The sequence below is a fragment of the Bombus pyrosoma genome, linkage group LG15 (genome assembly GCF_014825855.1).
Source record: "Bombus pyrosoma isolate SC7728 linkage group LG15, ASM1482585v1, whole genome shotgun sequence".
NCBI classification, from domain to species: domain Eukaryota; kingdom Metazoa; phylum Arthropoda; class Insecta; order Hymenoptera; family Apidae; genus Bombus; species Bombus pyrosoma.
The window spans coordinates 10,820,439-10,838,052 of record NC_057784.1 but is presented as its reverse complement, the minus strand read 5'-3'; the positions used below and the strand labels follow the sequence as shown (position 1 = coordinate 10,838,052).

The 17,614-nt window shown below is 37.0% G+C and overlaps 1 protein-coding gene across 9 annotated transcripts in view; it reads right to left on the bottom strand.

The window, feature by feature from the left end:
* Positions 1-984: 984 nt before the first annotated feature.
* The window catches only part of LOC122575605 (G protein-coupled receptor kinase 2), a 30,707-nt gene continuing 14,077 nt past the window's right edge, over positions 985-17,614 (bottom strand). For 6 of the 9 annotated variants that reach the window (XM_043744748.1, XM_043744752.1, XM_043744753.1 and 3 more), the window contains 6 exons: positions 14,737-14,832; positions 11,920-12,277; positions 10,357-11,263; positions 9,809-9,946; positions 9,373-9,501; positions 985-8,986 (listed from right to left, as the gene is read on the bottom strand). In XM_043744748.1, coding sequence (XP_043600683.1) covers positions 8,891-8,986; positions 9,373-9,501; positions 9,809-9,946; positions 10,357-11,263; positions 11,920-12,277; positions 14,737-14,832 — 1,724 coding nt within the window. In that variant the 3' untranslated portion in view covers positions 985-8,890. Of the gene's footprint in view, positions 8,987-9,372; positions 9,518-9,808; positions 9,947-10,352; positions 11,264-11,919; positions 12,278-14,736; positions 14,833-17,614 lie in introns of those variants that run through there. The other 3 variants (XR_006319477.1, XR_006319479.1, XR_006319478.1) reach the window with 3 other exon arrangements.

The window sequence follows — 17,614 nt, the reverse complement described above, 5'->3', positions numbered from 1 at the left end:
AGAATGCATGCAGCGTGTGAATGTAAATATAGAAGATGTGAAAGATTAGTGACAAAATTGTACCGAGCATGGCGTGAGTTTAAATTTCAAGATAATTTCAAAAATGAAGTAGTAAATTAAATTGTTATGAAAAACTAAAGAAACCTTTGTGTGTACCAGTTGACGATTGTGAATTCTGCTTTAAGTTTATCGTTAGCGGAAGGGAAAAATCGCAGAATCCAAATGTTGCGAGGCTTTCCTTTATTCTTGATGGAACACCAGAGGAAAATGAAAGAAGAAAAATATGATGCAGCTCGTAAGATTGTCCTGTTCATTTGACGAATTTAATTTATTCGAACTATAATACATACTGCGAACCTCTTAAGACTTAACCCATTATCTCATCTCCTATCACTCACGGATACCATAGTTTACACGCTGTGATTCTTACTTTATCTTAGAGATGCATTTTTTCTGTAAATATCGATTTTTGCAAACGACTACCGACGCACGGACCTTTTTGGACGGAAATTTTGAAAGATTTTCCTTTTCTCACGGGTGCGATATAATTGGTAGACTGTGAGATTTAAGACGATGGACATTTTTTGGTAGCGATCGTGCGACTTGTTTGAACGTCTTAACATATCTAAAAAGTATCACATGTTTTTGATACAAATTGTTTATAAACTGACATTTTTACTAGCCAGAAAAAGTTTCAAGTCGCAGCAATTTCTTTATTCTTTAAATATTTCGCGTCGCAATTTTCAATCTTTTCTTCAAGTATAGCGAAGAAAAAACAAAATACGTGATTTTATTTGAAATTATTTGGATAAACTGAAAAACTTCTGAAAGCATTCGTACTTCGAGATTTTTTAACAGACAAGAAACTATCGAAATTTCTAATCTGAATGATTATCTGTAAGAAAGGAAGGTGAAAAAGTTATTCTACCAAAGAGAATAGAGGAGAAACTAGAAAATTCGAGCATATCTGTAGCAAAATTATTCTAGGACCAAGATTTTTCTAAAGAGTGTTCTCTCGGTGCTAAGTCTTGTCTTATTAAAGAAACGTCCTGGTGCGTCCATGCGTAAGATCCCAAGGTAATTGAATTACTTTTACCGAAACTCGCCAGCCTGGATGATTCGCATGATCCAAATTTGTTTTGGAACAAAATATGTTTGGTGGTCAGAAAATTAAAATAAGAATAAATAGCAATATAATTTTTTAATATGTCGAGAGATGAATCTATGAAGCGGAACGTTCTTTTTATATCAAAAAATTGAAATGAATCAGTCAGATATTAATCAATTAATATTTTGAAAATTCCTTCAGAACCACTTGTTCCGAAATTTGCAGATTTTTTAACTCTATCTTCTTTTATGCATTCAATAGTTGAAACACAATTTTACAAACAGGGGTTTTCCACAAATTTTCTTTAATATTACTTTTAATTTAAGAAATCTCACCTCATAGTAGCTTGCACTTCTTTCATTTTAGTCGAAACTTTAATCAATGCTAACCGCAATCACTGATCAAAAATTAAAACCAAACAATAAGACCAAATAAATTAGGAATTTAAGAAGTCGCTAGATGCTCAATGTGTATGTATTTCTTTCCAACTAGCGATTTATTGAGTCAGACAATATCTTTTTCTTAATTTATATACAATTTTCCCCATCGGAGAGTATTAAGTGTTAAATAAGAAAGGAAGGAAGACGAATCGTCGATGCTTGCAATTACGATTAATATCTAAGTTTTCCATGGTTTAGCTGTTTTTGAGGGATACGTTTCGACGATCGTCGTCAACTCCCATGGAAAACAACTGACCTGACAGAGTGTCCATCGATGCACGGCCTAGTCGATCGTTGACGGTTCAGTATTTCGTCTAGATAATCATACAAGCGCCAGGTTGATCTCTTTCGAAAGGAAAAATACATCTAAAAGATCCGAAATATTAATCATGATTTATTATCGATAATGTCGTTGATATTAATATTGACCGATAATTATGCTTCAAGCTTATGTTTCAATTTACAAACGTTTATGAAACGTACCCACAGCCTTAAATGAATACCATAATTTAATTACTGCAATTTAAATACTAATTTCACGCGCAAGTACTAATTGAATGATACGAGTTCTATAAGTGTTTAGAAAAAGATAGAAAGAGTAAACCAACGCCGAATGGACCGACGCTAGCGATAACGATTCTATAAATAAATTGTAGCGAAACGAGGAGGAGTTTCATATTTTTGACAATGAAAGTGTCGATGGCCACTCTGACACATGTGACAATAAACATCTGTTAATTAATTAGTCAGGTGTAAGTAAGATAAAAAATAACAAAGAAGAAAAATCTATGAACAGTTGGAATGTTTGTCAGAATTCGATTTTTGTATTATTTTTTTATGTTACGAAATACCAGCGTGTACTTGAAATGGCTTGCGAGGGAAAGAAGAAACGTTTGTCTCAACACATCACTCTATGGTGGTTGCATCATTTTTATTTCAACTTCTGGAGTCTGGATGAATCGTACGTAGCAAGAGAAGGTTGTATTATTTTTATATTGTACATATAATAATAATATAACAATGTAAGATATATGCGAAGCTGTGAAAAGATGGAAGAGCCGGAAGTTGAGAATCTTAGGCGAATGTCGTTATGAAGAAACAAAGAATTTACAAAAAGAATGTTTGCGAATGTCATTGAAATTGTATTCGCGAGTATTCGAACGAATTGTCAGTGTTAATAGATGGAATAAGGCGACGTTAAAGGATAAAAGTGCTGCAACCACGTTTGCGAGCATTTAAAAGCACATAAAATGTACGAATTCATGTTGAAACGCATAATAATTAAGAGGAAACGGTGCGAAAGCAGGCAGTAGCTTAGAATCTAGACGAAGAAAAGAAGGAAATTGGGATCGAGCAAACTGTGACAATATATTGTATTATATAACACACATGTTACTTCCACCAATCCCTTTCAGCCTGTAACGCAACCCCTTGCCTGACTGAATATCAGCTTTCGTGGAAAGAAAAGGGAGAAAAGAGAATATCGTTGATAATACAATCGGCGTGGAAGAATTGTTCGAACAATTGGTAAATGCAAATATAATATAAAAGCATTGAAAAAAATATTGATCATTGTTTTTGAAAATGTGAAAAAGATCTTTCGGCTCGTATCTATATGATGAAACGAGAAGGTACACGGATGTGTATGTTGAGATATTCCTTTTAACAGGTTGTGTTTAAGAGCAATAGTAATTAAATGAAAAAATTCTTGGCTATACGCGCGTCTATATTTATATGTATAAACGTACAAGTTATAAATACATAACGCTCACATATTTATAACTTATACATACAGAAAAAAAATATATATTTATAATTTTTAAACATTGTCCACAGCATCGTGTACAACATACCAGAGATTACAAAAGGAAAAAAATTTCATTTGGCTTGGTCAGCGCGTCAGGAACTGATTCGTCTCTTCTCGTTCCGATAGATCGTCTCTGATATATTTATCGAAGATCACGAGACGAGAAGAGAAAAGTATTGACGGAATAAAAAGTGAACGTTGCAGGACGATCTCGTTTAATACTTTTAGCGTAATACGTTTATTAAAACAGACTCGCGATTCCTTTGCATCGCTTTTATCGTAATTAGTCGCGTAAAAGGACGCAAAAGTTGCATAAGAATTGTGACTAAAATTTTGATAAACTCGGTAAAAAAATTACAATAATGTAAAACGTAAGATGGTTTCAAGAAGGTAGTGCCATTATTTTAAGTAGTGCCGTTTTAATATTTTATTCCTTAGAAATGCCATCAAACATCGAATTTAGTCTTGCAGACTAAGGAGATCCGTACAGTTCTACGAACTCGCATCCAATCGATAAAACCACGATCTGTTTCTTTTTTCAAATAATTTCAGTGGCTTCATAATGAAAGAAACGATATTTTTGAGCGACGTATGGTTCGTTCGAGAGAAACAAAATTCGTAAAATTAGGCCGGGGATATCGTGGCTGGGACGCAGACTAAAAGTACGGGAAATTCAATCGGCGATTACCGCACGATCTATGGTAGAGCTAAGTTGCCTTTTAGAATTGGCCTCGATCCATCGAGGATTCGCGTAATTCTCGGCATAAATAGTATTTGTAATAAAGTATAAATTCGTTAAATTATCCTTTTAAACAAATCACATTCTTCGATAACGATTCTTTCCGTATCTAGTGAATAAACAAATTATTATATTTAAAAATAATTCGTAATCGTTGCTGTAAAAATAATATTAAAAGAAAATTTTAAATTCATTTATTTCAAATACTATTTGATCGCTCGTCAAACGTGCTTATGTTTACACGCATCGTTCCATGGCATTTTAGTCTTTTGTTTTACGCAGTTGCACGTGGTAGCAGGTAAAAAGAAGCGTGGAAGGAGGTATACGATATAAATACAGTGATAATCTCACGCGGGTATTCCTGCCGTCTCACGAAAAAGTTCTTTTTTGCTACCGCTTGTATCCTTCCTTGCACCTATACAAACACGCATATCTACGCTTAATTTATTCATTTATTCGCTTCCTGTTCGTATAGAATTATATAGCTATCGTATAATATCATCGTTATCATCGTAAATATTATGTACAAAGGAGAACTTTCACGTGCTTGCATGGAGATTCTGCCCTGCCGATGGTTTTCTCGCGATTATCGAGATTCCTCCTCGGAGAAATACCAATTAGTTGCAGAGGAATAACAATCGACGATAAATTTGCATATTAGTAATTTTTATTCTTAATAATGTAAGAAACTATTAGTCGAATATTCGAAAGAATTACACCGAGCGATATATTTTCATCGATGGAAGAAATTTCAACACAAGTAAGAAGGAACATTGATTTCGTCGTCGATAAATCGTTGTACGGAAAAAGAAACATAACGATAACGAAAGGAATAGAGAGCTATAAAATGACAAAGTATTAGTTATTCCAATGCAATTTGGTAACCACAAACGCCTCTCGGCGTTTCCAACTTGGACATTGCGCATAAATTATCGTGAACAGAAAGTGAAACAGTTACACACGAATACTTGCACGAAAAAGTGGAATGATTTAGTATTCGCGCCAGCCCACGGCGATTCATCTCGCTCTTCGAGTCGTAAAAAAAAGACACTCGTTCCTTGTTCTACATGAAACGACATACTGTACAAAAATGTTCGATAAAAAAAAGGGAAAAAGGAAGAACGTTAAAGCCCTACATAATTTATACATGATGTAAAAAAAGAAAATAAACTAGCGAATGAACGAAGACACGATTCGTATAAAGGAAGAGTAAGAGTAATGAAACGCGATCTGTAGTGATGAGCTCTGAAACGTTTCGAATCGCATCGAATATGTACATGTAACAAAAATCTCGAACTGCTTCGATATGGTTCGATAATCAAAAGTTTTGATAGATTCGATAAATTCTGAATCTTTGATATATCGTAGAATCTTTGGAAGATTCACAGAGTTGCCGAGACTACCTTAAGCCTTATTAGATATTGTATCTTTAAAGCTTCAAAACTCTCGAACAGATTAAAAGATCCTAAATAGCGATTCATATTCAAAGTGATCCGAATTTTCACGCCATCGTAAGATTTCGAATCGCTCCGAAATTGAGATTCAAATGTCCATCACTACTGACAGGCTACTGAACGAGATTCCAGAACACTTGTCCGCCAGAATTTGAGGTACTTATATACGAGAATACATATTTCTTTGTCTCTTTTGAGCAAAAGACACGCATCAGCATCGTCGTCTTTCCGGGTCGGACACGATCCGCTACGTTCGATCGGTATTTTTCTCCAACATGCTCGGTAGCTCGCAGAAAAGTATCAATAAATTAAATAAACGGAGCTGCAACTCGTCAGACAAAATCACAGTTGAAAGCACTGAGAGATTTCTTTCGTAATCGGAAGTATTTGGACGATTACACTGACTCGGTGACGCCGCGCGAACGTACAACGAACTACCGGCATTTCCACTTACGCGACGATATCGTTTCTCCCCCGTCGGTAATTACTTGCTTACACGCTAACTTATGATATTAGGAGTAATACAAAATTGCGTCACTGATTTAAAACCGTCTCAACGACTCGAGAATTAATCCAAAATAATTTATCGCTATAATTGCCGCGTTCTTGGGAAATTTCGAATTCCAAAAATTTACAGAATGCGTGTAATACGTAGAAAATGTATAAAATATTTAAACTAGAATACTTATTATAATATTTAAGGTAGCATTCCTTCACCTACGTTCAGAAAAATATAAAAATGTGTAATCGTAGTCTGGGGATTTTGCTATTTTCCTTAATTCTTGGACGTCGATATTTTCCTTAATTAATTTGGACGAACAATAGACGATATATCAACTTTCCCACCAACTGGAGAATTCATTAAAGATATTTTTCGATCAACTAATCGAATAAATTTTAAAACTGATATTGTAAGATTAATAATTCCTCGAGATCGTCGTTGATGGTTAAACAATGAGAATTCTACCGCAATTTGTACGAATGACAATGACTTGTACCGTGAGCGATTAAAAACCCGAGATTCAATCGATAAACCTTTGAAATAATGTTTCTCGAAACGTGAAATTCTTGCGAAAGTTCCGTTTATCGTTTGAATCGAGTTTAATGATAGATATGATCAATAGGAGGTCGCACCGTTATTCGTAGATTAATTAATAATACGTTTCCCTTCGTTTTAAATTACTAGATCGGTACCGCTTATTGAGACATACACGTCCGTTTACTTTAAATACGCGATAGTACATAAATATTACTACCGAATGGGCTGCCAAGCAAATACGCCTTTGAATAAAGACAATTTATTCGGAAAAATCCTGTATAATCTATAATTATCTAAAATAATCGTATCAAATTGAAATTAAGCGCTTGCCAACCCATTCCATAATGTACGATTCGATTTTCCTCGGCATGACGCATAATACAATCTTGGAAAAAGGATCAAAAGAGAAAAAAGTGCTGACAATTAAAGGCTAATAAAACGAGCCATGTAACGGCGACGATTCATCGATATTAAAAAGAGATTACTACTTTCGGTTTCGCTATCAGCCTCGTATTCTCATCTACTTGTCGCCAATCCTTTATCGATTCTCGATAGCATAAAAAATTCCTCTCAATGTTATCGGTATAAATAAATTTCAGTGTGTATTTGTGCCTGATGATACTTGTACGCTTCGTCACCTGTGCGATTCATCGAGTTCTTTTTTATTTTCCTTTTTCTTCTCGAAATAGCCTCGCGAAAACGTTCGATCAAATATACTATATTCAAACTGAATCATTCGGTAGAGAAAAGAATGAATCGTATACCGATTTGTGCGTATCTCAGGACGGGTTTCTCTTTGTATTCGTACTTAAAAGGAAGAATTATGTATATATACACACGCAAACATCCGTCAAAAAGTAAAAGTATTATCAAAACACAGACTTTCAACGCTTCCTAAATGCATCTATTCCGCTCGAGTCCCATTTGAGAAGAAACTTGAACAAATTAGGCAGACGATGATTAATTACACTGCTCAAAATAATTAGGAGACCGCGTCCCTCAACGTAATCATATAATTTATATAACTTATATCGTGGAGTTTTCGAGATGTAAATTTGAATTTTAGAATTCATCGACCACTTTGAGCAATGCGATATATATTCCAAAACGAAATTGGAAGATTGTCACTAAACAAAGAACACATTGACTGCAAATAAACTTCGACTCGATCTTACACCTTATCTTTTCACATTGCCCGAAACAACCAGAGGATTATATACGTGGAAAACAAACGAATCGAGTATCAAGAATGAAAGATATTGAGAGTATCTTTCAAAATATTAATCAGGTTGTACGATCATAAATAACCCTGTGATTATTTTGAGCCTATCGAATTAATTCGAGTTAGAAGACTGATTGAAAAACTTGAATGCCTCTGAAATTTGCTGCAAGAAACGAAAGAGAAATGCTCGATTCCATCAGAGCAGCGTTCCTTTCTCAACGAATCTTCGTTATGTCGGAATTTCTCCGCGTACATTTTCCTTACTTAATAATGCTCTTACTTTCATTATCGCGTGTGCACGCGCCCGTCGACTGCTCTAAGTACACATACAAAATTACGTGCACGCGACCCCAATTACCGACGTGAAATTGCACCGTTTACAAATGTATCTACGCGTACGAGCATTGCATATATACTAACGCGTGAACGCTGAACAAATCGTGCCTTGCATTCGTGTACGTCGATGGTGTGAGTGTACTTAAACACACAGACGCACCAATCGAATAAGGAACAACGTTCGATAATGGTTATAAGAGAAAATGAGTATTCTACATGCGAACAAACTTTTCTCGATACACATTTACTATTATATTTTTTGCATTAGACGAAAAGGCAATACGAGGCGCTGCACACGTAACAATGACTATGTTTTATAATGAATTTCGTATGCAGAGGATCGCATATTTCGATGTAATAACTACATTTAATGGTTGCACTTCTTTTCATTTGCAACAAGAGCATTTGCAAAGTTTCTCTTGCATATTGAAGGTTAGGATACGCAAGTATCAACTGTTCGTCTCTCTCTGCTCCGAGAAACCTGAGAAAACATACGTCAGTGTGCTTTTAGCGCTGAAAGTCAGCGCCTCCTCTCGACGTAGCACTCTTACAGACGAGGGCGAATCTTACGGGATTTGCAGACGAAAAATCGGCGTCAAAATCACGGAGCAGTTTCTTTCTTGTTCTGCTTCCTGTTTTAAAGCAGCTTCGGGCAGCACCTGAGCGCCCGCCGGCGTCGTCCGCAACGACGACGGCGCACGGACGACGACGTCGATTGATTCACACTACTCGAGTTCATTTTGGATCAGCTAGCTGGCATCTCCGAGTTTTGGCTCTGCGACAGCTCCAGCAGATGGCACTCTGATAACGGTATCTGTCTTGTGCGAGCACTCTGCTTTTTCTATAGTTAAAAAGAAAAAATCGTTATGATAAAAATCGCAAACTGTATTATACGATCTTGTCAAATAGAAAAGAATACACTCGTAGAATATCGAAGAAGCAGTTTCATGTCATTTGAAAGCAAGCTCGGTCCTGAAAACTGTTTAAGTGGAGACTAACTCCGTCATTTTTACTATGTATCTTAAAAATGGTGGCTAAGATTAGCGATAGAAAGGAGCAGTATCGTTAAGTTGATCGAATATCTAGATTTTCAAATCGCGAATATCGTTTTATAGGATGATTATCTATCTCGGTTATTAATGAATCCTTTTTCTATAATTTCTCTCTATAGTCTATATTTAACATATGTAACTTAAACCCTGGTAGAAATAGAAGAAAAAGATCCACCTGTCTTCGGAATGGGAAACAGCCTCTGTTCTCGTTATTCGGTGGCGGATGGTTGATCAACAGATCAGGAGTAGGTGTGTTGTTAGGACCTAGCACGTTCAGTTCCTTAAAACACTCAGTCTCTATCATCTGGAATAAAGAGGGCCTGTTTCACTGTGCAGAAAATAGAATCTCTTTGATCGAACGGAGCATAAATCTTTATGATAAACGAAACTGCAGTCGATCAGCATGTAAATCGCTTTGAATGCTAAAATGGGTTCGTTGGGACGATAGCAGACTGTCTATGACGTGCCAAGGAATGCTTTTGGAACGCCATATTTTTCGATGTAAGTGGTGGAACGGTACGCGTTTTACTTGTTCACAGCGCGGCGTCAAGACGCTCGCTATCTCTCTGTAGTGCTGGATATAAACACCGAAGGAACGTTAAAAGGCTTACCTCGTTCTGCCACGGGATGGACACGCTGCCAGTATTGAATTTACTGTAAAAGGTGTCGTCGGTCGCGTCCAGGTTCACACCTTTTACCGTGGAAAACTGTTCGATATCCAACACGTCCTTAGCGTACACCGCGTGAGGCTGTAAGCAGAATCGATCAACGATAAGGATTTCCATAAAAAACACGTGATAATAGTCATTTTTAATATATATATATAGATAGTAATCTCGGTAGAATGCTAAATCTTTGAACACAACCATATACAAAGTATCATATAGTATTTTGATATTTTATTTAATCTATAACTACTCGTGTTAACGACTGTATATGATAAAAGAAGGGTTTAACAGACTTTTGTAAATAATTAGCACAGAGGAAAATAACGAAGAATAATTCACGCTAGCCAAGCTAAGCTTTGAAGGATCTGGAGGATTTTTCTTAGCACAGGAATATAAAAGAAATGCCAGTTTTCTCAAACGAAGGAAGACTATATATATATAGAAAAGGCAACGACGACAAAGTAGAATCGGTTTGAACGACACCTACTCACATCCGGCACAAACGGCGGTTCCCACATACCGACCTCGACCCTTTTCCAGTTCAAGCACTGAAAGAAGCTATGCAACTTTACTTCCTTAGCACCGTGTCTGCCGCACTTGCAGCCTAACCTGTTCTTCGGGCTCTTCTTCAATAATTGCTGGCACAGACTCTTTGCTTCTTCGGTAAACTTTGTGGAATATCTTTCTTGATCTTCTTTCACCCTCCTATCCACCTCTTCTCTCTTCACCTTCTCCTTCCTGGCACGAAAGGGAGCTTGACCTTCGATCATCTCGTATAAAAGACATCCAAAACTGAACCAGTCCGGTGAAAAGGTATATTTCTCATTGTCGATCACCTCTGGCGCCATATATCCAACCGTTCCAACTCTTCCTGTGACCATGTCGCCTTCTGTGATTTCCACAGCCAGACCAAGATCAGATATCCTTACATGACCATGATCGTCTAACAAAATGTTTTCTGGCTTACAATCTCTGTAGACGATTCCTTGCAAATGCAAGTGTTCCAGGCCACAGACTACTTCAGCTGCGTAAAACCTAGCACGGTTAATGTCGAAGCCAGGTTCTCCGCCCATGTTGTAAATATGAAATTTCAAATCTCCTCCATTCATAATCGTCAGAACTAGACACAATGCATCCTTGGTTTCATAGGCATAGGCTAGGGATACGACGAATTTGGAGTTGATTTTTTGCAAGATGTTCTTCTCTATGAGTACCATGGCTTCACCCTTGCGCTTTTTAATTCGTTTCTTCTCCAGTTTCTTGCAGGCGTACATTTTACCTGTTGCTCGTACCTGACAAGCGCATACTTCGCCAAATCCACCCTTTCCTAGCACCCTGTACATACGAAACGTCTTGTACGTGACTGGCTGCGCCTCTAGCCACTTCCACTGAAGATACCTGGCAGAGGAGAGCGATCGTTAGAATCGATAAGAAATATGTACTGATAAGATATGTTAAATGGTGCTGTCATAGACAAATATTTAACGATTAGCGAGCTCTTAATGGGACGCTTTGTCCGAAAGATGCGCATAAGAACGATTGACAGGTTTCGTTGGAAATTCGTTGGAACTTCGTTGGAAATTCATTGGAAAGGATAAAACGGTTATTTTCGGTGGTAAATATTTCACATCTTATTAAATCCAAAACGTTCGCAACTAATTACAGCTATTCAGTAGTAATCAACTATTATATTTCACCATAATTTTTGCCTCCACTAACATTTATCAGATATTAAAAATACATTTTCCGTACTAAGTATGTAGCCTTCAAGCAAGTATGCTATACTACATCTTGTTAAATTCGGAACCATCAGAATACGTGATAGAGTATTGTCATCCTTCGCCATGTAAAATCCATCAAATATCAAAAATATCTTTGCTCTATCGTTTAATCTCCAAACAGAAATATCGTTTAAAATTTTACTAAATTCGAAATCGCCGGAATTTATTCGTGATTGCGAGAATGTGACAAAGATAAATAGGTGTAACACCCCGAAGAAAAGATTCCAACGTCGAATTGACTAGGTGGAAAAAAATGAAGTTTAAATAAATTACCTATAGAAATAAAAGCTGGTTTGGAAAGCTGAAAAAGGTTCGCCGGCCAGAAAGTTTTTCACGGTCTGTGCGATTTCAACAAAGAGCTCCTTGCCGCCAGTGCCGAGTCTCTCCTCACACTGGGCGATCAAAGAATCGTTTAGGATGTCGACGACCTCTGAGCCCTCCCTCTTCAGGTATTGCTCGAACAGGTCCTTGGCCAGCTCGGTCCGATTCTCATCCATCTCGATCTCGTACTTCTCGATGGCGTCCAGGAAAAGATTGTACCGATGGTAAGATGGCTTCTTGTCCTGGCAAAATTGCCTGAACAACAGCCTACCGATCGGTTGTTGATCCACCACATAGCTGTACCTGATGTCTGCACCAATCAAACGGGCGAATGAATAACAAATGGTTGTTACGATTTCTCCTACATAAACGATGGTAATTAAAAAATATATTTATTTTTTATTCAACTCCCATCGTCCTCGCGTTCGAATTCTACCATTACGAAATGCTAATGATTTTTAACGTCCTTTTCTATCTGTTTGTTGACACATTTAATACAAAATGTACTTGATAATCTTATTTTCAACATTGTATTTTTATTCGCGTATTCCCCCTGCAGTTTTCCAGCAAAGAATTTGATAGCTCTGTATTTAAATTTCTATTTAACTCCAGAACATGTCGTTACGAACAACTTAGTAACATAAAGTTTGGAATATTCTACACGTATTATTAAAAAATAAAAATAAGATAAAAACTATTTAAATGAAATCTTTCGCATTCTTCATCCACGCGAGCGTCTATCTTGAAACGCTGTGTATAATAAAATCGGAAACACACGTTTTAACACAAAGTCTAGTCGGTTTCTCAGGCATTAATCAGTCAATTGTACGTCGTGTTAATTTCTTTACGAGCGATCGGTGGGCTCCCATCGGTTCTCAATTATTATGAAACGTCGCGTCGCATCGCGTCGAGAATCGCGTGGGATTAATCGAGTTGCACGAGGAATATTCTTGGCTCGTGTTTGCTAGGGAAACTCTGATAATCTGCGGCCATTTTCGACGTGATTTCACGATTATCGGCAGCCCTGAAATCCAGTCGGTTGCTCCCAATGGATTCAACCTGCCGACCGAGGAATTAATTCCGCGAAACTCGGCGACGCGACGCCACGTATCGATTCGCCTTTCCATCGTTGCATTTTATTATTCAATTTCACATTTCAATAAATATTTCATTTCGTATAACGATGAATAGAACATTCAAACCCGCAACGCAAAATTTAATCGTAAAAATAAATTTTAGTCAACGAGTACGTATTGAAGTACGTACTCGATCGATCAACAAATGTCGTTTGTATTCTTTTTGAGGAAAAACTTGATTGTTTTAAATTGCACTCGATCGAGCGATCTTCGTAACTTAGACGTCGGTCTTTTCAATCGTTCGGGTCGGTAAATAACGGATGCTAGAACGAACGAACGATGGAATGAAACGAGCAGATAACCAACAAGACATCGGAATAGCGATCCAAAGATGCTCGCCACTAACTAATTAAGATTAACTAATTAACGTCAATATCTTGTAACATTCAATCGAAAAACAAAATTTCCCATGTAAAATTGAAAAAAGGAGAAATGTCTATATTACTGAAGCTTTAAGTTAAACCACTATCCACAGGATTATATGGAATCCAACAAATCCTCTGGTTCGATGAACAGGAATCTTTCTCCCTGAGATATCTGCCCCCTTCCAGCGACTATCCATCCAATTTCAATCACAAAACATCCCACGAAATTGGTTGTTCGACGATCAATCAACCGTGATTCATCGATCAGGCGTAACATTTGATCCCTAACGGGAGAATTCGAAGCGGAAGGTGGTCTAAAAACCTAGCGAAAGGAGACACTTTCCGAGCCTTGGGCTCTCATCACGGCTTAATTAACCGAGACAACGAAGCTCCAACAGCTTCTTATCTTAATATAGCTTTTTACGTTCTTTTCGTGGCCGCGTGACGTTCGATAATCCGATACAAGGTGGTCGAAGGGTGACGCGTTGATTAGCCGCGAGATTCACGGGGAAAGCGCGACTACACGAGACAGCCGTCACAGCGGATATCGTGTGCCACAATTTACCGATTACGAAAATTGTTGATTTCCGTGTCGTGAGATGTAAATATAGAAATGATCGAGTGGTATAGCACAATATATTTCGATAAATTGCCAATTTACGTAGAGCGGACGATATGGCGGTCTAAGGGATAGTGAATACGGGGGATATAGGAAAGAACACAGGAAACACGAAGCGTCACGTGAATGTGGGATACAGAATATGAGAAACGAAATATGAAACATGGCATGTGGAATGGAAAGATGAACTATGGGAAGTGAGATGAAAGATATGGAAAAACGGGATAGTTGTGGGATATAGGACATAAGATAAGGTATAGGAAGTAGGAAATGTGGGGTGGAAATGTGAGCTGTGCAAAGGGGTTTACAGAATAGATATAGGATAGTGGATATTAAATGCTGGATATAGGATATATGTACATAAAATATGTGAATAATGTGAAAAGTGGGACAGAGAATGCAAAATTAAATATGCGACTTTCGATGTACGAAGTACGTAAAATGGACAATTTGTTGTGATATGGGTGATAATAGGATGTGAGACGCGAGACGTGAGATGTGAATTATAAGATGCTTATAGGGTTTCAGATGTGCGAGATCTAAGTAACGACGAATAGAGGACGAATTTATTACTGGATCAAATTTCATTTCAATGAGCAGAATTCGAGCAAATACAATTCTACTGCACAACGCGCGTGCGAGAACTTACCCAGCTTATCTTTTAGGCCGATGCATTGGGAAATGTGTGGAAACTGGAGTATCTTCCGCCATTTTTTACTCTTACCCTTGTTGCTGTCACCACCGCCTGTAAAACAACGATAATACGATTAAGATCAATAAATTGGAATTAAAACAAAAAGCATCGGAACGCGTTTTATAAATATCGAACAATTGGCAATTTAGCAACGATATTTAACGTTATATAGAGGAAAATAAATTGACGAGGGAACGGCGATTTCCCTGGCTCGAAGCGTTTCGATTACGCAACAATTCTCGTCTTGCAAGACTCACGCTAATTAAAACTGCAATAGAGGAGTCGTTTCTGCGATTTCGACGTTGCAAAGCGGCACGTTCGTAATTGAAATTGTATAATAGTTGATAATTTGTGCAAGGTAAAAACATATTTGATTCGAGATCGTGATACTTTAAACAATAAATACAGGTACATTTAGAAACAAAAGTAAATTATAGGAAACGCAATATTTATTTTTCGTATAATTTCCTTCTTCTTCTTATATGGTAAATTAATCTGTTTCTTTTCTCTTCCTTTTTTAAATAATTCGTTACGTTCGTAAAAGGATTCGATAAAATATTCTCAAATTCTGCCCTAACAAAATATTGCAAGTAATAACTTGCATAGCCCATCGACCATTTTTCCCTGTCGCGTCCACCTTATTTCGAGCAGTCCCTTTTTTCCGCCGATATATTCGATAATACGTGTCAACTATAACATCGGATTGAATTTCCTGTTCTATATAATAAATACGGGAGAGCGCAGGTACAGAATTCGAGGTAGTTTTCGACTTGCAGGAAACCGCGACTGAAGAAGCGCGGTTCCGGTTGAGGCAGTCAGTAATTAATAGTTTCCAAAGTATCGACAGGACGAAGAGGTTTTACCTGCTTTTCTCTACAAAAGCCAGTACGGATGACCAATGGATCATTCGGTACGCTTTGTATCTGTTCAATTGACTATGTGATAAAGCTAATGCGAAATTGATGACTCGTCAGCTTTCTCTGGAATCAGCGGGCTGCATATATTTGTTTAGTAAGAAACTTGCAAGTAACGATTATCGATCTTACACGTTACTACGTTGAATTAGTATCATCATCAGGTTTCTTATTGGCTTAAAATAATCGTTTATATCTAACTCGAAGGTTTGAAGTTATTCTAAATTATGCCACTAATTGACAGTGAAACTAGAAAAATTATTCGTCGCAATTAAAAGTTTGTCAAAGGAAAAGAAAAAAGAAATAAGAGGAGAAGAGGGAGAAAAATATAATTTTATCGTAGAAGATCAAGGGAATATCATCGAGTAAAAACTGTAAGACCAACAGTAACGCAAGTTGAAGATTATTCTTTAATGAAAGAAGGACAAAAGAATTCTGACATTACGAAACTCGATCGTCGTCGAGTATACGATGATCCAAAAAGTTAATAAATTAATTTTTGTTGACAATGCAAATTGAAAATTGTCCAAGCCACTTTCTTCCTTCACTGGAAAAAATATCGCTTAACTCGATTTAAACCGTTTCTACGATAAAACAACGATCGAAGAAAGGAAGGAAAGACGATTTTACCATTAACAAAGCCAAAGAAATATCGAAAATATCATAAACTGAAAGAATTTCCAAAAGGCGATTTATAAAAGAAAGGAGTAGAAAATTAAACCTAAAGATTAGCCTTTCTTGGCTTACAATTCGAGCGTGGTATCTTCCAATCGGCTTTCGAGTTTCAAAAGGGATCTGTCCTATTTCGGTGCAGATAGGAACGTATAGTACGAGAAGAAAGGGCAATGGTGGAAATTCAGTCGGGACGACATCGATCGTTGTGGAAAGGACGAGATGGAACTGACGATGAGGTAGATCGATAGACATCCAGGGTAGATTTTGCGCGAACAACCGATCGCGTTTCCGCGAGCGTACACTCGAATGTCGCGGAGGCGGAAAAGAGGAGTCGAATCGCGTGGCTAGATCAGAGAACGTTGTACGTGGTACGTTCTCGTGATAAATCAGCGACGACCATTACCTACTCGACGGAGGACTTCCCTGCTCTTCTTTCTTTCGCTTCCGTCTGTTTTTCCTCTAATCGTTTTCGTTGATCGAGCATCAAGATTAAAGACAGTTTGACTTTTGGCTTTTTAGATTCTTTGTCTTCCAATTTTTTAATTGAAGACATAACGATCCGAGAACAGTGAATTTATATTTAAAACATACTGATTAAAAATTTCAAATACATACACGTAATAGATGTATGAATTTTCAATTACACCTATACTAATAATTATATTAATTAATTCATTACTGTAATATATTATTGTATTATCGCTATTTTCTGGTTTTTTATACGTGGAACAGCTTCGATCGATTACCGAGATTCCTTTGTCATATTTTCTTTATTACTACTTCCTATTTATAACACAAGAATATGTACATATGTGTAGTAATATAAGAATATAATTCTTATTCTTAATTATGACGGATTAATCTTATTTTTTATTAATTAATTTCATTTATAGACGCGATATGTGGTTGTTAATGTGATCATGTACAATATACTCTATCACGTTAGTCAGCAAACAAACAAACTGACAATATGAAATATTAACTGGTTTCGTCTTTGTTTTGCTCCAGTCACTATCTCTATATGTATTATCATTGCCACAGAATTGTTATTGTATTTGCCCCGTTATGGACTTTAAATAAAACAGCGATAAGCGAGTCTTCCTTCTATGCACGTCTCAAAGAGCTTCGATCAACACGCTATTGTTGTTAAATATATTCAGCAGAGAAACCGAAAAATTCCATCCGCGAAACCAATAAAAACGAAACCATCGACATACGATGAAAATAGACAGAGAGAAATAAAA